This window comes from Peromyscus californicus, unplaced genomic scaffold (assembly GCF_007827085.1).
Source record: "Peromyscus californicus insignis strain IS unplaced genomic scaffold, ASM782708v3 Scaffold_9__1_contigs__length_137607984, whole genome shotgun sequence".
NCBI lineage: Eukaryota > Metazoa > Chordata > Mammalia > Rodentia > Cricetidae > Peromyscus > Peromyscus californicus.
The window spans coordinates 118564381-118590795 of NW_026294617.1; the positions used below are offsets into that span (position 1 = coordinate 118564381).

At 36.4% G+C, this 26415-nt stretch overlaps 1 protein-coding gene across 3 annotated transcripts in view; it reads left to right on the forward strand.

Annotated features, from left to right (window-relative positions):
- Unc5c (unc-5 netrin receptor C) overlaps positions 1-26415 on the forward strand; it is a 357131-nt gene that overhangs the window by 191474 nt on the left and 139242 nt on the right. For all 3 annotated transcript variants that reach the window (XM_052732282.1, XM_052732283.1, XM_052732284.1), the window contains exon 2: positions 13091-13312. In XM_052732282.1, coding sequence (XP_052588242.1) covers positions 13091-13312 — 222 coding nt within the window. The remainder of the gene's footprint in view (positions 1-13090; positions 13313-26415) is intronic.

Below are 26415 nucleotides of genomic sequence, written 5' to 3' on the forward strand. Positions count from 1 at the left end.
GTATGCTGGAGGTGATCCATATCCTTTCCATCTTCTTCAGTCTGTTGGGCATATTGTCCTTCATGTCAGTACATTTTATGTTCAGGTCAGTACACGAATGCCACTGGTTCCATCCACACAGATCTGATACAAAGGCAGAGGTTCACATTCAATGTTCTTGCTCATCAGCAGAATTAACTCTTTCCTTCAATTATAGCACCAGCTGCAGAAACACCATTTTCTAAAAATGTCGAAATACATACATTTATAGCATAACTACCTGGAGCTCAGGATAGCAATGATGTTGGTAACAGCTGTGACGCATGTTTGCATTTATTGTAAAATGTGTAGAAATCTGAGTGTTGTTGAAACATCACCAAGCCCATAAATATGTAGCACTGTTTTGTCTTTAACATTGGGAATGTTAACTTACGTTAACATTGCAGAATTGTAGTTGGGACATAATAGGTTTATAATAGAAACAATTTTCTTATAAGTAATGATTCCAAGGAGCCAGAGAATATACTGTGTAAATCAGTAGCCAAAGTATGAAAAACATGTTCAACATTATCATATTTATATCTTTAAAAGCTATGTGACTATTCACAAACATGTGCATATATCCAATGACTGTTTTGTAGAAGTCAATCTCTGAAAATACCTTAGTGTAATTTTAATAATGAAAGAGTAGTAGCATTAAAAAAATAATTACTAAGGAAGGCAAACATCAACACACACATACATATAACAACAATTAATGAATAAAAAATGATTTTTAAAAAAACAGTATATGGGAGGGTGTGGATGAAGGAAAGGGAAGGGGGAATGATATAATTACATTATAATTTCAAAAAGAAAAATAAATTTTAAAAAGTAGAACACTTTAAATAAACTACCAGGTGAATTATCTGCAAGAATTATGTGTCCAGAGATAAACACCAACTGGTTATTATGGCTTTTGTGTACCATGCTGACAGGAAATGAGGGACGATAGTACTTTAAACCAAGGAGCAACAACCAGACTGTGTATGTCTGCAGGAGGCAAAGGATACTGGTTATGAGATGTTGAAATGTTCTGGGAAAAAATTATTGCAATAGAATCAGAAACATAGAAAGGGTGAGATCTATCAATCATATAAAGCCACACATAGAGAAGCACTTGTTGATAGTTTTTATGTAGGAAATGAAAAAGTGGCAAGAGGTAAGATTTAATTATCAGTTTCTGATTTGAGACAACTCTGTAGTAGTCTACTTTTAAATTTTGATGTTTTCTGTGCTCATGAACTGCCATGTGGACTTAAAGATGACATTTTTTTATGTGTATTAAGTCATTTTACTAAATTGAAAGAATAACTTATTTAAGGAGGGGGAACTGAGAAGAGTAGAGGGAAGGGCAACTGCAGGCTGGATGTAATGTATGACAGAAGAATAAAAAAATAGAGTAAGCAGAGTTTCAATATGTATGGGAAATCTCAGTTTTTTCATTGTTGTATCTTTTAAATGTATGATAAACCATGTAGTCACATTTCAGTGTGTTAATTTTAAGGGTGACCATTACATCACAGAAACTGAGCACTCTCATTTTCAACATATTCCCGTCTTTTTCATATTTTCCAATATTGTAAGTATAACTTATTTTTAATTGGTGCTATTTGTCTCTACTGTTGGAGCTTAGCTTTCTAAACACAGTATCAACATAAACATATATACACACAAGTGCACACACGCAAACACATACACACACACACACAGAGTTTTGAGAATATTATGAAAATTCCTTAAAGCTAGGTTACAGGTATTTGAAGTTTTTGGTCTGTGGTGTTGTATAAACATGAAATTTTCTATAGCAGGTAAAGATGAATGCATTGTTTATAATGAGAAAACTAGAGATTACACAAAACTTTGACTTATGATACATTATCTATATAGATAGCAGGGTTTTTTTTGTAGTTCCTGAAGTAAGTTACCAGCTATAGATAAGTTCACTTCAATTGAGAAAAAGTTTTAAAACCTTCTGGGAGATGGTAGCCCTGGCCTGAAGTAAAATCATTCATCTCTCCAATTGCATTATAGGACTTTCACAGCTTAACAGCAAGGGATAGTTATATTTGAGGAGACTAAAAAGGAATATTTTAATGGAATTGAAATAGACATTGAGGAGTCAATTCTGAATGCTGATTCTAAGCCACAAAATGTGTGGAAGTAAGAAAGGAATTTAAGAATTCTATTTGTAGGATACAGAATTCCCACATTCCAATTTGGAGGAGTGTTGGTAAATAAATTGGATGTTAAATGAGTGTGGGACCATGTTCTGTAGAATACTCAGACATTCCAGCAGAAGCTGCTACAATTTCACTTTCATTCTGGAAATTTTATACTTATTGTACGCATGGACTGCTATTATGGTGTGGATCTGAAATTTCTCTGCTTCGGCTTAGTCTCAAATGCAGCAATGTTTAGTCGTGAGATGTGAGGGAGCCATCTTATCCACTGGGGATCTCCTGGCTTGATGTACTATACAGAAATGTTAGAAATTCAGGTGAGACATATTGAAGGGAATTGGTACTTGGAAGCCTGTGTTTGAACGTGTGTATCCTGTCAGCAGCCCCTTCCTCTCAGGCTGTTTGCTTCCTGGTTGCCATGAGATGAACAGAGTCATGTGAGTCCCGGGGTGATGGATTCAAATGACCGTGGACCAGGTTATATATGTGAGATCTCAAACCATGAGCTAAAATAAGATTTTTTTCCTTTTAACTTGTTTATTTCTAGTATTTTGTCACTACATTGAAAAGCAAACTAATGCAGGTAGAGATAGAATTGAGGGAGGAAAAACACAGGGCAGTTAAAATCAATATCAAGGCTCTTATAATAATTCAAATAAAAAGCAAGGGACTCTATTCTTTAATTTATTTATAACACCTTAATAAAGGACCCTATTTAGAATGTGAAAATAATGTTATAATAAGAAATGAGGAACTGATAGTCTATGTAATGTCAATGCTGAGGACACAGTGTTGAGAAAAATGGAAAATATCTTTATTCATGGAGCTTGGAGATATGTGTGAAGGGGAAAATCAGCTTAGTGAACAAGTTAATTTGAGATAATAACAAAAATAACAATAATAATAACAGATGATAAGAAGAAATCAGAAAAAAACTCCTTTTTAGGAGTCATTTATTTGGATTTTGTGGTCTTGATTCTCTTCTTGCCTGGGAGACAAATTGAGCTGTAACCTTCAAGGCAAGGAGGAAAAGAACTGCCCTTCAAGAAAGTGCAAGTGGATGACCGTGGTGTGGTAAAGGTTCCAGTACCAGGATGTCTGTCTCCACATGTTGGCGAGAGGACAGGAGGCTAAGACATGAGATGTAGAGGGCAGAAGCAATCAAATCAGGAAAGTCCTTGTTGGCCTAGATGAAGAGTCTGATTTCATTCTCAGTCAATACAAAGGCATCGGGGAGTTTTAAGGAGAGAGAATGGAGGGGAAGGTTATGCATGTGACATGATCTGATAATTGAAGTCACTGGTGTGATGAGATGCCCGAGGGAGAGACCAGAGGCAAAACTTTGAGAAGTATCTGACTGTATTTAAGAAGCAAAGGAGAAAGTGGAAGGTCAAAGACACAGGACAGGAAGCAATATAGTACAAATATAGAGTCCCCAAGGAAGAAGAGGTTTATAAATGGGAAGAGTGATGTAATACATCAGTGTATTACAAGTACAATGGATGAAGACAATAAAGCCAGATGTGCTGTAAGACTTCCCACTCACACCATGTTAGACTTAACCTTTGATATTTCATAAAAAAATTCACTTAGTCCAAAGCAGGTATAGCTCCTGATAGATGGTATTAAAATTTGCATTAAGTTTTTTTTATATATATTGATAGTATATTTGTACTTACAAACACTTGAGTTATGCCTTTGGAGGCTAAGACAATAGCTTAGTGTGTCAGTAGTGTGCCTACAGTTCAAACATGAAGAACTGAATTCAGATCCCCTGAACACATACACTACACACCACACCACACACACACACACACACACACACACACACACACACACACACACACATACACACACACACACACACACGTGCGCACAGAGAGAGAGAGAGAGAGAGAGAGAGAGAGAGAGAGCATGTGCCTGTAACCCCAGAAATAGAAGCAGCAGACAGAGATAGGCAGATCCCTGAAGCTCATTGGTTAGCTAACCCAGCTAAATAATGAGCATCAGGTTCACTGAAAGATCCTGCCTCAAAAAATAAGAGTGGAAGGTGATCAAGGAAATATACCCAACATATTCTGCCCTCCATACCCACGTATGAATGTGCATCCACATGAGCATAGACATATTAATAAGTACATACTTCATGCACTCAGTGTGTACACACACACACACACACACACACACACACACAGATACCATTTGATACATGTATTTCTGCTATAATTTCACAATGATTTCTTCTCATGCCTATGATTTTAGTTAATGAAATAATTCCAATACAATTCTGTGTTGTACTGTGAAATTTCCTTAGGAATAACTACCAATTGAAAGGAAATGGAAGCTTTGAGTTCTATGACTGGCACTCTAGACATGGGATGTTTGGAAGTGAATAAGCACCACCCTTGTGCATGAACTGGCCATCTGGTAGATACTGGATGTATACAGAGAAGGGGCAATGGAAATGGAGCCACAATGTGAACTTAGTCTGGGTGTCATGTTCAGAGGAAGGGATATTTCACCTGCTGTGAAGGGGATGAGCAGGAAGTTGAGAGAGATTTTGATGACTTGAGTTTTGTCTGCCTATATTTTTCAGTTGTTCAGTTAAAAACTGATGTAGAGCATTCTAGGGTCATCAGTTCTGCCTCTGAGGCCTTTCAGTGATTGCTTGAGACACACTCAGATTATCTAGGATAATTAATTTTTTTCATTCCAGGTTACCTATGAGGTTAATCACATCACAAATACCTTCACAGGAACACATACTCTAACATGTGATAGCTGGGAACCAGAGCCTGGCACACTTGACACAAAAGCTGACTATGTCACACAATTTTCCAGAAAGAACACAAGAATGTGTGGTGTGAATACATTAAAATAATAAATATCCACATCTTGGGGAGACTTTTCTATAAATCCTTCCCATTAGTTAAATAGTAATGAAATCAGTACCAAGCTTATGTTTTCTTATTTGTCTGTCAATTGCTGTGGAAATTGCTCTATGTGCTGTGAATATGTTGCTCTGACTGGTTGATAAATAAAATGCTGATTGGCCAGTAGCCAGGCAGGAAGTATAGGCAGGATAAGCAGACAAGGAGAATTCTGGGAAGAGGAAGACTGAGTCGGGAGATGCCATCTCGCCGTCCAGGGATCAGCATGTAATAGCACACAGGTAAAGCCACAGAAAATGTGGTGACATATAGATTAACAGAAATGGGCTGAGTTTAAGTGTAAGAGCCAGTCAGTAGTAAGCCTGAGCTAATGGCCATGCAGTTTTAATTAGTATAAGCCTCTGTGTGTTTACTTGGGGGATGCGAGTAGGAGAGATTTGTCCTGAACACCGACAGCCCGGGACACAGGAAAGCTTCTGACTACAGTCAATGTTTAATAGAGTTTTATAAAATTATTTTTAAACTATTTAAGCATTTTATTGATTTGTTCATTTTTTTAATTTATTTTTTGTTTATGAGTATTTTGCCTTCGTGTATGTCTGTGCACCATGCATTTGCTTGGTGATGGCAGAGGTCAGAAGAGGGCATTGTATCCTGTAGTTAGAGCTGGGTGTGAGTCACCATGTGGTTTTTTGGACTCCTCTGGAAGATCAGCCAGTGGTCTTAAATGCTGAGCCATCTCTCCAGACCCAATTTTTATAATATTCTTACTTGTGCTCTTATTTATTTTCAACTATGGTTCATAATAGAAGTATAGGACTTCTAATGCTAACCACTAGAAGGGAGTAAGAAAATGGCAGGTATTTCCAATGATTCATTGGAGAGGACCATACACATTAGCAATTCATTCTGATATGCTAAAATCAAGCATTTAAAGGAGAAAATAAAGCACTAATGGATTATTACTTAATTATAAATATGGTATTTGCATAACAAGACTAATAAAATACTTCTATTATATACTCAGATTACCATAAAAATTACCTTCTTTCATGTGATTTCTATTTCTGTAAGATGTCATTTAAAGATAACGAAGATAAAGTATAGCTTCAGCCACAACAGCTAGGACTGAACATATGGAAAACGATCACCGAATATAAATTCCTGAACAAAATATGAAAACAGTAGTAAACTATGTTAGTTCAAAGTCAGAGGTCATGGAACTGAGGAATTTGGGACAGAATTAAGAGAAAAGTGAAATGAAGCTGGAAATAAGTAAATCAAATTGAAATATTTGCAAATACCATGGTCCTCAAACACGGGTTTTAATGGAGACATGGAGTAATTTTTAATGGAGTCAGTGCTCTTGGTTTTGAAAGTTGAACTTAATGAAGCATCCTAAGGTATTCTAAGCTACACTATTTTTTACATGAGAGTTATCCAGTGTCTCTATCTCTGAATTTGGGCAACAGCTCAAAAGTCATACCAAATATATATATATTTGCACCAGCTGTAGTGGATTTGAAAAGCCTTCAAATAAAAGACAAACATTCCCCATCAACCTTTCCACATTTTCTCTCCAGAAGTAATGACCTCTAGTGTCTGCAAATGCCAGCTGCAAAGCTTTTCCTCATGCATCCTTTTACTTGACAGGGCAGTCACCTCCATACACATGTACGCATACCCCTTTCTGTAGACAGATAAAGCATATAAAAATTAGCCAAAATTTGCTTTATTTACTTAGCTCAACACATACAAATATGAATCCTTGTTTTTATTGACTAAACAGTATGCCTGTGATGGATATTTCAGAAACCTATTGAACAGTACTTCAGTTGGAGGTTGGTTATGCTCAATCTCATGCAGATAAGTTCAAATACCTTTTATTGTAATATATTGTGTGGGTTTTAAATAAACATTACTTAAGTGAATATATTCATACATGTGTATGCAAATTTTTATGTCACTGTATACAATGTGGTTTCAAATGAGTCATGCAGCCTATTCTGAAATACATATTTTCAAATCCCTTTGATTCTGAAGTCTATTTGTTCTCTCGATATTCTAATGTAAATGTGCCTTCATTAACCCCTCATCATGCAAATTTCTTAGCTGAACTGTTCAGAAAAAGAAACTGGCCACTTTCTTATCTTATACTTGGTAAATTATATGAAGAAGAGAAAAAAATAGTTCTTTAAATTTTTTGTTCAGGTGCACAGTAGAACTTACATAAAAGAGGTAGTAAGCAAGAGAACAAGAGGGTTTCATAGAATGAAAGCCAGAGATCAGGAGAACTTACCTGGGGCATAAGAGAGGTCTTCTGTTTCAGAAGTAGGTGAATGTCAACTAGCTTGTTAACTTTGTATCACACTCAGTAATAGAAGGATGTGGTTTGGAAAATATTTCTCTGGAAGTAAAAAGTTTTTCTTTTAAAGTTAGAAATATTCAGTAGATCCAAAATATGTAATACATTCAAGGCATTATTGATCCAACTATTTGAATTTAAAGGATGAATCCAGTGATAAGTTTCTTGATATGTAGACCATAGCCGTTGTCTTCCAGAGGATATTTTAATCAAAATATTAAAAACAGCCTAGAGTCTTATTCAGACAGTTAATTCCAGCTGCTTTTTTTGATAATATATCATACATTATCTCTCTGATGGATGGGTGGCCAAATGCAGATAAAATTAGCTTTTCAGTCATTCATTTTAAATTGCTCTCAAGTTCTTTGGAAGCAAATTCCATTTTAGAAGAATATGCTTCAAGTCTCAGACAAAGAGATAATGGTCCTATATTTTATGCTATGAGCAATAACAGTTTAAGTCTTGTGATTCAGAAATGTAGAAACTTATGTATTGAGTTGATGAAAATTAGGGCTTGATATAGCAATAAAACCAGCAACCTAAAGCTTCCAAGATTGATGTTCATAGCATAATATTTTCCTGTCAAGAATTAGGTATAATGAAAGTCTATAAAGATAATACATGGTTCAAAGCTTTCTCCTCTTGTATATAAATGAAAAAGCCAAAGCCTGTGTGAAATAATAGAAGCAGAAATGCTAAGATTTACTAATACCCAGATAAAAATGGCACTGCTGTTAGAATACTATTATTGAGTAATGGTAGAAAGTGGAAAATTAAGTCAAATGTTAGAAAAAAAATGAATATAATGTTGTATCCACAGAAAAAGGCATGTCTAGCTTTAGGTTGAAGCTGAATTTACCACATAGAAGAAAAATCACCATAAGAATTTTACTTTGTTAATATTAATAATCTACCCATAAAACCTTATTTAACAATTTGATTATTCAAGTCATTTTGCCCAAATTAGTGCATTTAATTTCAAGTTGAAGTATACATTTCCTCAAAAGTAATAACTTAGACTAATTTAAGCATGTTGCCCAAGATAAGTTCAAGTCTAAAGCTGTGTTTATAAACTGGATTCCTATTGTACCCTGATACTACCTCCAGATCTTTAGCTATGAAGTGGTGAGGGGATGTAATTACTGATCTCTCTGTAGGGTGAAAACTCAGGGTTTTTCTTTCGTAGCTTCAGGTTTTGTGATCAGACCTTAATAGTATGTGAAAGCTGGTTGTTTTTATAGTAAAATCCAAAGGGCACTAAGAAGTGGTCTCAGTAAGTAGCCTACCAGTGCAGAGCAGAGCTGGCCTATTGTTCCTGAAGGATTGGCCTCTGCGTGGCATGGGTGCTCTTACCAAGGAAACAGGTAGAGATCTCAAGGGGAATCTGTGCATAGATTGCCACACATCTTCAACTGCAAGGAACTGACTAGACCCTAGGTTTCCCAGTCTAAATTTCCATGTCTTCTAGAAAATACCCCATATACCTTAAAAATATGTGAAATCTCCAATAGTTTCAGCATGAAAGTGCCTTGTCTGTTCAGATGCTGGGGAGCAGAATGCCCAGTTTATTTCATCTGTATGTAGGATTGGATTCTTTTTCTTTACTAAGAAAATTTTTATTCATTTTACATGCCAAGCAGATATCCCCCTCTCCCCTCCTCCCACCCCTCCAGACTCCCCCCCCCCCCGAACTCCCCCCCATTCCCTCCTACATGACGGTAGTGAGGCCTCGCATGGAGAGTCAGCAGAGCCTGATACATTCAGTAGAGGCAGGTCCAAGCCCCTCCCCTTGCCTCGGGGCTCTACAAGGTGTCCCACCATAGGTAGTGGCCTCCAAAAAGCCAGCATATGCACCAGGGATGGATCCTGATCTTACTGCTAGGGGCTCCCTTAAGCAGATCAAGCTACACAACTGTCTCACGTATGCAGAGGGCCTAGTCAAGTCCCATAGAGGCTCTGCAGATGTTGGTCTAAATTTCATGAGTTCCAACTAGTTTGGTTTGGTTCTCTCTGTAGGTTTCCCCATCATGATCTTGATACCCCTTGCTCATAGAATCTCTCTTCTCTCTCTTCAACTGTATTCCTGGAGCTTGGCCTGGTATTTGGCTGTGGATCTCTGCATCTGCTTCCATCAGTTACTGGAGAAAGGCTCTATGATGACAGCTAGGGTATTCACCGATCTAACTACTGAAACTGGTTGCTAGAGAAGTTCCCAGGAATTCACAAAGATGACCCCAGTTTAGACTACTAGCAATACTGGAGAAGATTGAATTCTTAGGAAATGTGACCTGTGTTGTCTCCCGGGACCAGGGCCTCATTTGATGTTTTTCTGCATTCTCTCAGAAATCTTCATACATTTTAAGTAGGATCTTTGAATTTTTGTTCTGTAGTAGAAAATGCAAATTATACATCAAGTCCTATGTATGTTCCCAGAACCCACATTAGGCATCTCACAACCACCTGTTACTCCAGTTTCCAAGAATATGGTACCCTCTGGCTACCATAGGTGCGCACATAAACGCCTGCTGGCACACATATATACATAAAATTTTGAAATCTTTCAAAACATGAAAAGGAAAACAATATAATCTTCATCTTCAAGTTATTTCTATTATAGTATTAAAGATCAGTTGTGTTTTAGTCATTTCAAGACTATTAATAGCTGCATTAAACTGGTTGGTATAAAACCTAGAAGTATAAGAATCAGCCTGTTTCTTTTGTCATATTTATCCCAGTACACATATCTACTAAAGCAAGTTCTTGGATTTTCTTAGCCAATTATCATCTCTACATTTTCACTGAATATTAGAAGTAAGACAAAATGTTTAATGTGATTTCATCTAGGCTATGAATTGGAATTTACAATATGGACACCATAAGAAATAATAAGTTAATAAACTATTGTTTGCTAAGTCAACTCTCCAGAGGAATGCTAAGAGATGAATTTTGTGGAAATGATTATTATATATAATAGAAACACAAGTTTCATCAAATGAAGAAAACATTATTTCTAATGATAGAAATGTTTTCTTATTATATTTCATTTTAAGTGTTAACAAGCAACTTGACAAATCAATACTATGCCAAGACATGGGCTAATTTCTTTCACTAGTAATGTTCATATTATGGTAAAACTCAAAATTAAGGAAATGCCCAATTAGTATGCTCATATGTGTTCTAGATATTTACTAAATCGTCACTTTTCTTCCTGGCATTTTACTGAGCTTTTTTTTTTTTTTAGCTTGAAAATATGTGTGTGATTTTTCTGATCTTCCATTATTATCCATCTTCTCAATAGTTGCAATAAAACAATAATACTAAAAGGGGTGCATGTTTTTTGCCTAGGTGATATAACAGATTTTTAGTGTCTTTATGAATTTTTTCTATCAGATGGGAACGTACAAATACTTGTGTTCCATTACCAAATAAAATTTATGTGTATTATTAGCTAGTACTTTATAATCAGTTCTTTTAAAGGAACTAGCTTCACTTAAAACACCAGCTGAAACACATTTTATCTTTTACATACTTGAGTAAATGTGTAGTTTTAACTACACTCCCATGTTTATGTGTGTGCAAACACAATCCAAGAGGAAAGTGAAATAAACTAGCGTTACTGTTTTGTTTGCATTCATGAATAATAATGAAACAAGAGCTATGCTTCAGGAGAATTTGAGTGTGGCATTTTGTATAGCTGTATTGATTATCAGCCTAGCCCATCCTCATATATAAAATGAAGTGCTCTGGAAGATGACAGAAAGATTGGGTAAGGCATTCAAGGCATCAGATTTGTGCAGACGGATCTGTCAATAGTTCAGTTCCTCGGCCCTTTGCTTTTCTGGCTCCCTTTATTTGATCAGTCTCGAGTGGTCTTGCATATTGACTAGTAGAGCTGAAATTGATATAAGCAAGGTTATTCTTTAGAAAGCTGACAGTTTCTGTCCTTGTTTGTCAACAGTGGAAAAACTAGAAATGATGCCTTGCCAGAATAAAGTATATCAAGGAGGTGAATTAAGAAAGAACACTTAGCTACAGCAGACATCTTACCACAATGTCAGGAAATGACTATGGTAAAGCAGTTTCAAAAACTGGTTTTTCCTGTGGTTCAAGTAAAGCCAATTTTTACCGCAAAACAGATTGGCAACGACTAGGTATCATTACTATTTGAAAGCTATCCCATGACCTAGATGAAAAAAGTCGCAGGCCAGATTTCTTAGTGGACAGATGTCCACTTCACCAATGGCTAACTCCCAAAAATGGGATAGCAACTGAATGCATAATATAATGAGTTTCAAGGTAATGTCTGAGCAGCCAGTCTCTAAATACCAACATCATATCATCTGTGTATTACTGCACAAGAGTACTCCAGAGAAGTTGTAAAGTGCATTTTTACCTTTGACCCAAGAATTTTAACATGCAATATTAGCATATTTGTGGACTAATGATAGTTTGTTCTTTTCTGTCCCTCATAGGAAGATAATTATCAGGCATAACATTTAACATAATGGAAAGACTCTTATCTTTTTATAAAATGTTACTAAGCTTTATTAAAACAAACATATTTGACTTTTTAAAACTTGGAATCATGTGGAATCCAAGTTAAGAAATGGAAAAAGACTTCAAAGTGTACAAATATCTCCAGTGGTTTTAGATGAGATTTATTCAGTGATATTGAAAGATCAGAGTGGGAGTAACACATTTAACAATTTTCAAAGCTATAAAAATGAGTCTTATTTATGAGGAGGTTAAGAATTTTTCTATAAGTCACATAATACCTTGTAACATCTGAAGTAAAATTTTAAAATTAGACCAGATAACGTTTCTACCACGGCTACACCAGTAACCAGCTTGATGCTCATTCACATTTCCAGTGCTTAGACAATTTTGGTCCCAGTGAATATTTTCATCTGAATAAGTCAAATGTATCTTTTGAAACTAATGATCAATTTGAATCTGAAATTAGAGAACTTTAATTCACACTTTTAGTAATTTTGCTCACACCTTTGCAAAGGATTTAAAATTTGCCACAAGCCTTATGCCTCTAGTGGAAGTTGTTTCTGTTTGTTTCAGTATTTATATATTTTTGAGTGGCACTGTGCTTGCTTGTGTGTCTGTGCACCACGTGTGTGGAGTGCCCATCAGAGGCCAGAAGAGATCTTCAGATTCTTGGGAACTGTACTTACAGATGGTTATTAGTCACCATATGGATGCTGAGAACTGAATCCAGGTGCTCTGGAACAGCAACAAATGCTTTTAGCCACTGATCCATCTCTCAGTCCCTTGTTTCAGTTCTTAATAGTTACCCTGTACACTGGGAAGTACATAATACATCGTGAATATCACAGTTTCTGTAGGTGACAAGACCCTGAGCTTCATTTCCCAGTTTGCTACCTACTCCCTATGTTTTCAGGATGACTTATTCTTACTATGGTTGAGTTTTGTCATATGTAGAAAATAGAATAACAATCCAAATTATTTACTGAGCAACCATTCAATATTTCTAAATACTATTTTGCACATAGCAAGCATTCAAAAACTTCACTCTTATATAAGCCATTTTCTAAAAAATAAAATAGCAACTAAAAGACAAGTTGCTATATTTTGACAATTTCCACTTTCTATTTCTTTACCAGATGATGACTTTTTTCATGAACTCCCAGAAACCTTTCCATCTGATCCACCTGAGCCATTGCCACACTTCCTCATTGAGCCTGAAGAAGCTTACATCGTGAAGAACAAGCCTGTGAACCTGTATTGTAAAGCAAGCCCTGCCACCCAGATCTACTTCAAGTGCAACAGCGAATGGGTTCATCAGAAGGACCATGTAGTAGACGAGAGAGTAGACGAAACTTCTGGTGAGTCTGGGATTGTGATTCAGGGTTCACTTACTCCACTGTGCTGTAGTCATAACACTACTTCAGGTAGCAAAGCTGAAAACGCAGTTATTATCCTTTGGCAAAAAGCTTTGAATTAGTTTTAAGAATTAATGACCTTATTCTATACAATGCAAAGCAAGCCATGAAGAATAAATGCTTTATTGTTGTTGGACTACATGCCTATTCAATAAGATACATAATGTGGAACCAATAGAGTGAATTAATGTTAAAGGTCCTAGCAAATAATGTCTTTGAATTTCACTTGTATGGTAGTCAAAAGATAAATATCCTGAAAACCAGGAGTAGTGTGTAAAGGGAACACATTGTGCTTGTTGATATCACTGCTCAATGTTGATCCATGTACATATCTTATATTATTTCATATAACATTTTAATTTATTCTTTGAAAATTAGCTATCAATGAAACTTTCATAATGTGAATGTTTTATTTCACTCTTACTAATGAAAATAGTTATGTATTCCCTTACATTTCTCTTAAATTAGAAAGATAGATACCTTTCTTCTGTGGCTTAAGTGTTTTTCATCTCCAGTAGGGAGAATAGCACTTTAAACATTCCCATCTAAATCTGTGATCTTATGATCTTAAGTTATATATTGTAGATGTTAAGACTTCATTAACCAATATTTCCAAGCTAAAAGGTAATAAAATGACAGAAATGGAAGACACTTTTATATCTTATCTTTCACAGATATCTCTCTATACAGAACAGATTCAGGTTTTCAAACTGCAAATAATTCATGTTTGTGCCTAAGTGTTGGCTAATCTGAAACAAGTACAGACCAGCATATGACAGGTTACTCCCCTCAACATCCCCAGCAATAATATCATCTGAAGAGATGGAAATTAATGATGTAGACAAGGTTATTGAGCAGACTGAGAAGAGGCTATTCTAAGGAACATGTGGAACATACATTTACAGAGTATAAGTGGTATTAGGAAAGCAAGCAGCAGCTCTATATATTTGTTGGTCATTTATTAATTAGTATGCTCACTGACTGTAAGTTGCTGACTCCAGAAACTACTGATATCCCAATCACGGGCAAGCTTACATCAGGAAAATGCCTCACCTCTTCATCTAATTACTGAGAAAATAACTCTACCAGATGTTGAAAAAAATCTCAAGTGAATTGAATTTTATTGATTTCAGCTCATTTATTTGTAAAGATTTCAAATACAAAGGTTTTTAATGATGAATGCAAGGTATCACAAATGCAAAAATGAGAATCACCATGTATTTAGGCATGTCTTTAGTAATTAAAGAGGAAGATTATAAATAAAAATAAAACTTCAGGTATTCAGCACTCCTGATAAATTCTCACTATGCTAGTAACACGCACATGCACACACACACACACACACACACACACACACACACACACACACACAGATTTCTATAAATATTGACTTTCTAAGTTCTACACACAAAACTAATTTTATGTGTATCAATAATCACCTTTTAAGTAACTACAAACTAAAAAAGATTACACCTTTTCATTCAAATTTGAGATACATGCATGAGGATTAAGGAATGATTTGTTAGTTCCAGTACCTGAGATCAGAGAGAGAATCAAATGCAATATAATTTTGTTGGCTTTTATGTTGCCATGCTAGACACATATAAGAGGAAGGTATCTACAGTCCCTAGTACTGAGTGAATCACTCCAACCTATTAACGAGTGTTTTAGATAACAGAAGTCATTAAGCTGCATGAAAGCTATAAAGAAAATGGAAATTTTCATTTACAACATATGGCATAATTTTGTATACATGGAAAACAGACAATTTCAAAGAAAAATTACAAATTAAGAGAATTCAGAAAATTAGCTGGTTAAAACAGTATAATTCATTAATTTTTCTATGTATAGATAAAAAATTCAAATTTAAATGTAATAAGGCATGTCACTTAGAATATCAATGTAAAAAAATTATATAGTTATAAAGTTAAGAAATTTGAAAGTTTTTTTTTTGTTTTTTGTTTGTTTGTTTGTTTTTGTGATACTGGAGATAGACCCAATACCTCATGCCTGCTGAGCATGGGCTCTACCACTCAGATACACATCCAGCTTTACAAAGAAAATTTTCAAATTCTACTCAGTTATTTAAGCAAAATATGTGTGAACAGAACACACACTTGTATATATTGTTCTTAAATAAAAGGAGAAATTTTTTGAGGTACCTACCATTCATAAGTGATTCTGTTTTTTTTTTTTTTTTTTTTTTTTTTGGTTTTTCGAGACAGGGTTTCTCTGTGTAGCTTTGCGCCTTTCCTGGAACTCACTTGGTAGTCCAGGCTGGCCTCGAACTCACAGAGATCCGCCTGGCTCTGCCTCCCGAGTGCTGGGATTAAAGGCGTGTGCCACCACCGCCCGGCCATAAGTGATTCTGAAGATTACCACAGTTTTATATAGAATAACTTCTGAGAAGAGCTGGGTAAAATCTGAAATAGAAGTACAACAAAGAATCTTTATAAACATAAAATAAAAGACGTGGGATAATAAAAGGGGCTTGACCATCACAGAAGAAAAAACACAGATTAACAGTTCTAACTTGGTTAGATAAAATACTGAAGTACCTAAAGACTGTCAGATTGTGATAATAACACTTTTAACCAACTAAAATTAGTTGATGATACAGGCATTGGAATAACAAGGTTGGAAGTTGGAAGGCAAAGAAAAAGATACACAAACATGTATTCTATTTCATTATTTAGAGTAAGTTTTTAGATTTTAGAGCTTGACATTACCACCACCACCAACATCATCATCGCCATCATCACCATCACTGTCATCATTTTGGCCATTTGTTGGTTGGTTGCTGGGTTTCACTAAGCCTTTAAATTAAAACACAAAATCAAAAAGCCTTAAAGGAAACCATTATGAAATTGAATTAAAAAATACCACAAACAGAGCCAAGGAGAATATTTTTAAAAACTTATGGCAACATTGATGAATATGAGTCAAAGAGATAACTTAGTTACTATGTAAATATCTTTTAAATTATATTTCAGAAAATGCACCAGCACCCAAAAGAAAACCAACCGGTGTTTGATCATGAAATTATAGGAAAATATGCTAATTATAAGTAAGCATCTAAGGAGATGTTATCTAGTTCAAAACATGGATTAAAGACCTTTTTAACTGGGGCACAAATTGAAATCCCAGTTTGAAAATAGCACCAATATTGAAATACATATATACCCTTCCTGTAAGTAAATGAGTCTAGGGACTTCCTACAAGTAAAATTCTGTGTATCACAAAGATTTGCCATTTGCAAGTTGCCCACTGTGCCCTCTTGATTATGTTCATTCTTAGGATGAATTACTAAATTGTTTTGTTTAAATAGTGAAATTTTTCCACTTGTGAAGCTGTGCAAGTTTCTCTCTGATAAAATGGAACACAAAATCCAAAACTCTGAACACAGCATTCCCATTGTGTGTTACCACTGTGTAAAGAGGGTACACATTTTTATATATAAAGTGAAATATTCTCTATAAATGCACACCAAGTATCTGACAGATACGAATCTAGGGTGATGAGGTGAGACTTCTATTGTTTGAATTTTTTCAGTCCTGTGAATATATTATTTTCATCATAAATAATGAAACCCTCTAACAAGCCCACACCACTTTATTGCATTTCTTTTCAGTTGTCATAAATCTTCAATCTGGACAAACTGTAGAAATGTCTTGGTCTCTTGTATTAGAGTTCTTTGCCATCCTCCAAGACCAAAAGTTCTGAGAATGAAATGGGAATAGAATTCTTTATGGGTTTTCTTTATTTGCTTGTGGGTTTCCCTAAAACTAGATTCATCTGCAACTTGTGTTCTCAGCCCTGTACTTTAACAATCTGATCTTATTATTTTGAGGGGACCATGGTGGTTTTTTACAGCAAGAAATATTAGAATATATTGTCTTGAAATACATTGAAAAGCAGAGAAATGCTCTTAGTATCTTAAAAAAAACACTTGTTCTTTAATGGCATAACAGACTAAAGTCATAGCAAACACATTGATTTTTATAGATATTTCTTCCTTAGAAAAACATGTGCAAACATATTTAGTACCAATCATATTTCCTGGTAAGTAAAAATAATTAATTGCATTCAACAAAGTCTCTAGCAAAGATACTTTCATTTTGAAAAATTAATAAACATTTCTAAGAAAAGAACTCTTAAAATTCTTTCACTTACTCCTAAAGACCCTTGCTGTATTTTCTGTTTGCCTTTTCATCATTTAAACCAATTTACATTTCTTTCATACACCTAAGAAACTGAAGAAAAGGCAGACTGTGTTACATAGTATAACTATTCAATATTCAGAAATTCTTGATCTGATAATATAGTAATATATTCCTAGATGCCCTTCAAAATGACATTGAAATGTTTACTTATTTTGATTTTGTGTATATGAGTGTTTTGCCTGCATGTATATATGGGCACCATCTGCATGTATTGCCTGTGGGGACCAGGAGAAGGAATCTGATCCTCTAGAACTGGAGTTACAAATAGCTGTGAGCTGCTGTGTGGGTGCCAAGAACCAAACCCAGGTCCTCTGCAAAAGCATCCAGAGCCATTTCTGCAGCCACCAAATCACACAGAAATGTTGGTCTGATCAAAATTTTGTGGCTATATTTTAAAGAAAGACTCAGGCTCAGCTGGTTGCTTTCTATTTACTTGAAGTCTTTTCAAATCTTGTTTCCATGGCACCTAAAACCCACCATGTGAAAGCAAATATTTTTCTCCCATGAAGAAGCAAGGGAGTTAAGAAAGCCACTGTTCTTTTGAAATTTTAATAATCTCTGAGATTTTTCTCCTTTCATCTTTAATTATTCTCAAATTAGCTCAAAATGCCTGTAAGACCAACGTAATAACAATAAAGGTGCTCTGAGCCTTACACTGAGCATTTTGTATGTCTTATGCTCATTAGGCATCCCATACATCTTACTTGAGGTGGTTTCTGGGGCGTTTATTTTATGAATGAGGAAACTGAGGCTCAGCAGGAGAAAGAAGCTAATTTTCCCCACATTACACAATGAGGAGAAAACAGAAGCAGGATGTCACCTCAGGACTCCTTTGGCTCTTGACCAAATGGAGCAGTGATTCCAGCATGCCTGGAACTTGGAGGTTCCCTTCGACTAATGATGCTTTGGGGCTAGTCCCCATTACCACCCAGAAAGGCAGCTATTGTGTGCTCTTCATGCTTCCATACACCTTCCTTTCATTACATCACTCTTCTGCAAACAGTCCTTTGTGATGCTTCAATATAATAGTATCAACTTGTGTTTGGGATTTGATTTCATTTGATTCTCGAAGGTATCTCTCTGGACAATTAGCGAACATGGAGCATTAACAAGGAAAAACAAAGCTAATACAGAGAATCTCCATTGAGCATCCAGTGAAGTAGTTTGCTTCTATTCCAAATCTCACCAAGGACCAACTGCAGACACACGGGGTCCACCCAAGTCCTGAATAGTTCTTTCTCTTCTTGTGTTCTTATTTCTGATACATTTCATCTTTTCATCCAGAACCAAAAACAGTAATTTTAGCTTTTTCCTTACTTTATCAGACAACAAAACCATCAAATACTTCATTTTCCCCCGTTAGCCTTCTGGTTCTTGTTTTTGTATTTATTTATTTTTGAGATAGAGTCTTTCTATTAATCCATGCCAGCTTAGAACTTAGTATACTGCCCTGGATGACTTGAACTCATGATTTTTCTTCCTCTGCCTCCCAGGTGCAGTTCAGAATTCTGAACTCTCTTCTACTGATGTGAAATCTTTGATCCTTTTTTTCTTCTTCTTTTTAATTTAAAATAATTTTTTATTCATTTCACATACCAACCACAGATCTCCCTCTCAGCCCTCCTCCCACTCCCCCGACTGCCATCTATCCCCACCCCAGCCCACCCTCCATTCCCTCCTACAAAAGGGTAAGTCCTCCCATAGGGGGAGTCAGCAAAGCCTGGTACTTTCAGCTGAGGCAAGCCCCTCCCTGCTGCACCAAGTGTCCAACCATAGGTAATAGCATCCAGAAAGCCATCTCATGCGCCAGGGATTGATCCTGATCACACTGCCCTGCAGGGGGCCCTCAAACAGACCCAGCTACACAATTGTCTCCCATATGCAGAGGGTCTAGTCTGGTCCCATGCAGGTTCCATAGCTATAGGTCTAAAGTTCGTGAGTTCCTATGAGCTTGGTTCAGTTGTCTCTTAGATTTCCCAATTATGATCTTGACTGCCCCCACCCCTTACTTATATAATCCCTCTTTCCTCTCTTCGACTGGACTCCTGGAGCTCAGCCTGGTGCTTGTTTGTGGATCTTTGTATCTGCTTCCATCAGTTACTGGATGAGAGTTCTATGATGACAGTCAGGATATTCACCAATTTGATTTCCAGGGTAGGTGAGTTCAGGCACCCTCACCACTATTGCTAGTAGTCTACTCTGGAATCATCCTTGTGGATTCTTGGGAATTTCTCTTGGCTTCAGGTTTCTACCTTACCCCATAATGTCTCCCTCTATCTCTATGGTATCTCTTTCATTTCTCTCCCACTCTGTCCCTTCCTCAGCTCAACCATCTTGTTCCCTCATGTTGTCATTCCCCATCTCCTCCCCTTTATTGTGTCCCCAACCCTGGCATGCCCAGTTTACTCATGGAGATCTCTTCTGTTTCCGCTTCCCAAAGTGATCCATGTGTCTCTCTTAGGCATCTCCTTGTTTCCTAGCTTCTCTGGAACTGTAGATAGCAGTCTGATTATCCTTTGCTTTACATCTAGTATCCACTTATGAGTGAATGCAGGCCTTTATTTGGAGGAAAAATGAAAAAGGTGTTTCTCTATGATTCAAAACCAGCTATTTTAAATTCTTACTTCTACCCATTGAGCATAATAAATCTTTTCTATATATCAATTAGATTACTTGAGTGCACACCTTCTTAGACTTGCCCTATCTCTTCAACAGTCCAATGCCCAGGTCTCTTTATTCCTAACACATAGCAAAAAGTGATTGCTCTTTTGTAGAAGTATAGAATGTGAGCCAGCAAGATTGCTCAGTGAATAAAGGTGTTTGCCATGAAAACCTGGTGACATGCATTCTATTGCTTGAAGCCTCCTAAAAGTGTATGGAGAAAAGTGACTCTACAAAGTTGGTCATTGACCTGCAAGTAAGTCAGGCATGTCACCCCCCCACCACGTATCATATATACACATTTGTGCTTCCATACACACATATATATGCACTCATACTAATAAATAAAAATTTAAACAAAAATTAAAATCTAGAATGCCTTTCCTTTGTCTATAGCATTAATCATGCAGTCTTGGAGAGACTGTAAATCTTCTATCTAATCAGTTCCTCACCAAACTCCTTGACTTCATCCTAATAGACTTTCTACCACATCTTCTATATGATAGGCCAGCTTGGTGTTTTCTCCTATATACATTCATTGAATTACCTCAGGAGATGCTATTTTGTGAAATAAATAAATAAATAAAAGCAATACAGTTGAGTATTTTTTTTAAGCTCTATAATAGTTGTATTCCTCTTCAGGGAAAAGTATAAAGTAATTTCAGTTAGCTTGAGTGGCTATGACAAAACACCATAGTTGAGTAGCTTATAACAATGGAAAGTTATTTCTCAGATCTGAAAACTAAGTTGTAGAAAGATTGGATATCTGTTGAGTACCAGGCTTCTCACAAATGGTACCTAACCCAGTTGTCACTTATAAGGACAGCAGTCTCCTTCCTGAGAGTCACACAGTTGACCTAATCACCTCCCAAAAGCCCTCTCCCCCACTTCAATCCCTTCCCCTAGGGAACTGGGTTTCTATATATACTTTTAGAGGAACTTGAATATATTTATGGTCTGTATAGATCATGTATGAATCTCATCATGTGAAAGTCTTAGGAACATTCCACTGTAGATAAACTTTTTTTTACTACTGTGCAAATGATCTTCTATAAAAATATCATGAGACCTTACTGCCACACTGGGAGATGATTGAGAAGTGCTGCTGTGACATTGTCAATGGGAAGTGAGTGGGGGTTGCATGAATTCTATTAAATTATACACGCTCTCTTAAGTTACAAATCTATGTCTTAGAATAAGGATTTCCACTTAGGAGAACTGTGGGAGTCATTTACTTTAGCTTAGGAATTTTTAGCATGCTCCAGGCTCATCATTAAATTGAGTGTAACAGATTTTCTGTTATTTTGACTTCTTGGACTTACTATGTCATATGGAACTTCACGAAGTAAGTCTAGTCACATTCTATCCTCTGAGTAATCTTTAATGCTTGAAAGAGATACTTGTCTCATACACTTTTACAATTTACATTTCCTCTTCAGTCTGAAAAGTGCGCTCCATGAAATCAAGAGTGGTATCTATGACTTTTATTATTCCAGCTCCATGGTTACTTGGCGTTGGATACTTAGGTTAATAAATAAACGTTGAATGAATTATTCTTCAAACCAGTTTCCTGCCTCCTGACTCTGTCAAAATCCTTTTCATTCTTAAAGAAGTTTACACAGGGGTGTTGCACAGATGCATTGTAAGTGCATCTTTCTGCAAAAATGAAGCAAATATGTCTTCATTCCTCTGGCTTGTGCTTATTCCATTTATATTTGCTCCTGTATCTTAATTGTATGAATAATAGCTTAATCTATAATAAAGTATGAATATTTAAGCATTTTGATGTACAAAATATGATTTATCATAAATCTTTTTTATGTAAGTATTGTATATGTTTCAAGTACCTATCTATCAGTCAGTCTACCCATCTATCTATCTATCTACCCATCATCTGCCTCTTAAGATACTTTAGAATGACATTTTATCGTCCATTATTTGCAAAATAATGTCTTCAAAACTTAGAAGCATAAGGCACCAAACACCGGAAATGGTCAATGAGCATCTATTTGGGGAGAGTATAGCTACTTACACTGCTAAATTTAGATAACTGAAATTTAGTGAATGTTCTGATGGTGAAGTTATCTGTATTTTTTCATAAATAGGAGATTTGATGAATACATTAAGCAGCTCAGTCTTCCGTGAGGAGAGTTATTTTGTACATCCAATGTATACATCATGTTATTTGTTATTCTCCATAATCATCGTAAACTCAGACCTCATTAACAGAACATTTTAAAAAGAATCTATGTGGGTTTTATTTAGCTTTCTGTACATTATGCATAAAATGTGGAAAGTATATCTGAACCTCATTCTGTGACTTTGTAAAGTTGAGTCATGGATGTATTGCCTTTGAAAGCATAGAGATATCTGTGTATAATATACTTGCCTGCCAATAAAGGTAAATGATTTTGCAATATGTCAATTATTCATTTGATTTCCTTCTCAGAGGTACTCATTTCAGTACCAGAAATGAGCAGGGTTTTTTCCTTCGCATTATGAAGCTGGCCCAAGGGCTGGGTAAATCAAAATAGAAAATTGATAAGGATCCATGTAGTACAAGAGGGTTCTCCCACAGAGTCAATCTGTTAGCTTCACAAGAGAATATTTGCCATAGTCATAAGAGAAAACCAGTTATCCTGAATTAGACACTTCTGCCTACTCTTTGCTTGTTACTGTTTACAGTTGATTAATCTTTATTTCACATTGATTGAAATCAGTCTTTAACATATGAGTTAACATGGCTGACATAATCTCAACTGCAATTACAAAGATACAGTTCAGTCAGAGTCCCAGAACTGGAGTTTTAGTTGCCAATTTCGACTTCCCTTTTATCACAAAGATAGGCCCCTGCTAAGCAGATGACTTGGGCTCCTATGCTGCGTACAAAGCTGGCCTCTACACATATTGTTTTCCAAATCTACAAATAGAAGTGGGTGCCTGTTATGTTTTAGATTACGTGCTTGGACTATTTTTGTTCACTTTTCATAATTCTAATATTTGCAAATTTCAATTTGAAATTTTCAATATTATAAGCTCTGCCTATATACTGACAAACCCTGACTATAGTACATTTGCAGAACTATAATATTTCTATTGTCTAAATTACATACTACATAGAAATATTTTTTTTGAGACAAGGTTTCTCTGGGTAGTTTTGTTGCCTGTCCTGGGTCTCACTCTGTAGACCAGGCTGGCCTTGAATTCACAAAGATCCACCAGGCTCTGCCTCCCAAGTGCTGGCATACATTTATTGGACAAATATGGCTACAACATGATTGTTAAGGTAAGAAAGCATGATATGTTTCACTGCAATTTTAGTGAGCTGTGTTTTCTTAGAGAAAAACAAAAAATTTTCTAAAATTGTGTACAGTGAGGTTTTTAATGCAATAAAAACTATCCTCAAATTAGCATTAAGAACAAGGACTTCTAGCATCCAGTTTTCCTCTTTTCCCTAAGATAAAGACAATGATGAATATGATTTAATAAAGTATGCATGTATGTCAATATGTAACTGCATACATATTCGTGTGTGTGTGTGTGTGTGTGTGTGTGTGTGTGTGAGCAAGTAAGTGTGTGTTCCTAAATGCAGTGAAAAATCAAGTCCTGTACCTCATGCATACCCACAGGCTACAATAAGAAGCAGGTATCCAAGGACATCCTTCATCTAGGTTACTTGATACCCAAACAGGGCTTTTGAGAACAACATTAGAGACTGTGTTGCTATGGCAATGTTGCCATTTGCCCAGTAACCATGCATCCACTGTCCCTTCCAGTTTAAAAATGCCCACTTCAAAGTGAGAATAATACTATTGTCAGAAGCTGTAGTTCATTTTTTTAAAATCTAACCTATGGGTGAAATCAGGGTTTAAGGGGGGGGGTCTCTTGTACTTTCTTTCCACGGGAAAGAGCATGGATCAGATAAAATAACCTGTTTAAGGCACTTACAGAAGAAATAACTTCAGCTTAAGAAGAAAGTCAGCTTGCTGAAGTTGGTAGAATCGTATCTGCAAATCTAATATTCATTTTTTAGGGGCTGGGGAGGAGGCTTAGTCTGTAAGTTGCTTACCATACAAGCTTGAAGACCTTAGTTCAAGCCCCAAGACCCACGTAAAACAATACCATGCATGGTAGCATGCGTTTGTAATCCCAGCACTGCAGTGGCAGAAACAGATAGATCCCTGGAGCTCCTCAGCCTAACTGGAAAGGCTCAGGTCATTGATAGACTTAAAGAAACACAGTAGAGAATACCTAAAGGCTAAAACCTAAGGGTGCTTGCCGACACACATTCCTGGGTACATACAAACATGCACACAGGTATGCACATACACAGAAAAAAAAATACTTTCTTTGTGTGAACCTATTGCTGTTCTTGATAAATTGTTTTCATTCACCCAAGTTTCTGTGTCGTTAAATCTCAGTACCCAGAATTTTCTCAACCATTTGTTTGAAATCCTGATGGTAACTTCTCTTTCTCCTTACCTGAGATATCCTGGAACCTCTAAAGAGAAAGTAGAGAATGGCTTTAGTTAGAAAATTCCACCCTCAGTGGCTAATGCTAAGACTGAAGGAGAAAGGCTTGACTAGATCTATATCCTGGTCTTTGCCCCAACTTGCCAGCAATCCTGAGTCGTCCCTGAGCCAGCTAGTTTCACCATGCCTGGCCAAATGCTCACCCTTGCCAGATCCTCTGAAAAGTACATTTGGAAATACAAAGCCAGCATGTATAACACAGGAGCTACAATTTGCCAAGTATCAGCATATTTGGCATAAAAAGCAAGCACAGCCTGTAGGAACCATCATATCTAGCAATGAAAAAGCAATTCATATTAAGAGAGAATTCTTGTGCTCACTCCTAATGTCATTGAAGGTTTAACCTGATTACAGAAATCTGTTCTGGATCAGATTTCCCAGGAAGTAAAGGTAAGAGCAAGAAAAAACTAAAAGGGCAGTGCTATTAACCCTTGCTGCTCTTGACAATTACCAGGGAGAATGTGTTAAAACACCTATGCCCTGGCCTATGTCCCAACGATATTTATTTATTTATTTATTTATTTATTTATTTATTTATCCATTCATTCATTCATTCATTCATTCATTCATTCCTCTCATACAATACACCCAAAGCATAGCCTCCCTTCCCTTCATTCCTCTCATCACCCCCACCCACCCCTCTCTGAGATCCATTGCTCCTCCATTTTCCTTCAGAAAAGAGCAGACCTCCTAGGGATATCAACCAAATATGGCATTACAAGATGCACTATGACTAGGCACAAACCCTCATACTACTAATAATTATTTTGTTGGACACAGAATCTGTATTTTCCTATACCTTCTGTCTGTGTGTCTGCCTATTTGTCCCAAACTCTCTATTGAAACACACATATAACCCAGCTCAAAAAATGGCAAACAAGAGACATTATATTGTAAAAGCATTGCATATGCAGTGGGCTTAGATGGATACTGTTCATAAACCATGAATGAACTGGAAACTTGTCTTGGAACTGAAATTAAATAAAGTAACTGAGATCCTATTAAGGACATCCCAGTGTAGAGAAGACAGAAGAGGACAGAACAGGTGAAAGTAATGAGGGGGAAAGGCAGGTCCTAGCATTTGCTCGCATTTCCCTGCAGTGAGAATAAATACATTTGTTAAACCCATGATAACATTGCATAGAGTTATGAGGTAGAAAGCCTCTGCTTTCTTCTATTCTATATCCCTTGTCTCTACCTATGAAATGCTGAGACTGATGGAGAGCAAGCAGCCTTCTTAAGAATATGGGAGCTCTCAACCTGGAGTGAATTAAAATCTATGTGGGAAAACCTGGGGGAATGTTCTGGGCAAGACTAGGGATGGCAGGGGATGAATGCCATGCTTCTTTTCATAACCACAACCTGGATGGTCCTTTACAATGCTGTCCTGTGTGTGGAATGACGTTAAGGACTAAGAAACTGCTTCCCCACACCCATTCTGGGGACATTTGTGAAACCAAAATATCCACTTCCTGGTGGACACTTTGTCCTCTGTTTCTGCTCTGTCAGATTCCTTTGGCTTTTCTGTATATGAAGACAGATGGAATATCCCTTTCGTTGCCATATTTGCTTAATAGGCCCGCCATTATAAATTAACACAGATGTGGTAACTTCAAGCAACTGAAGTTT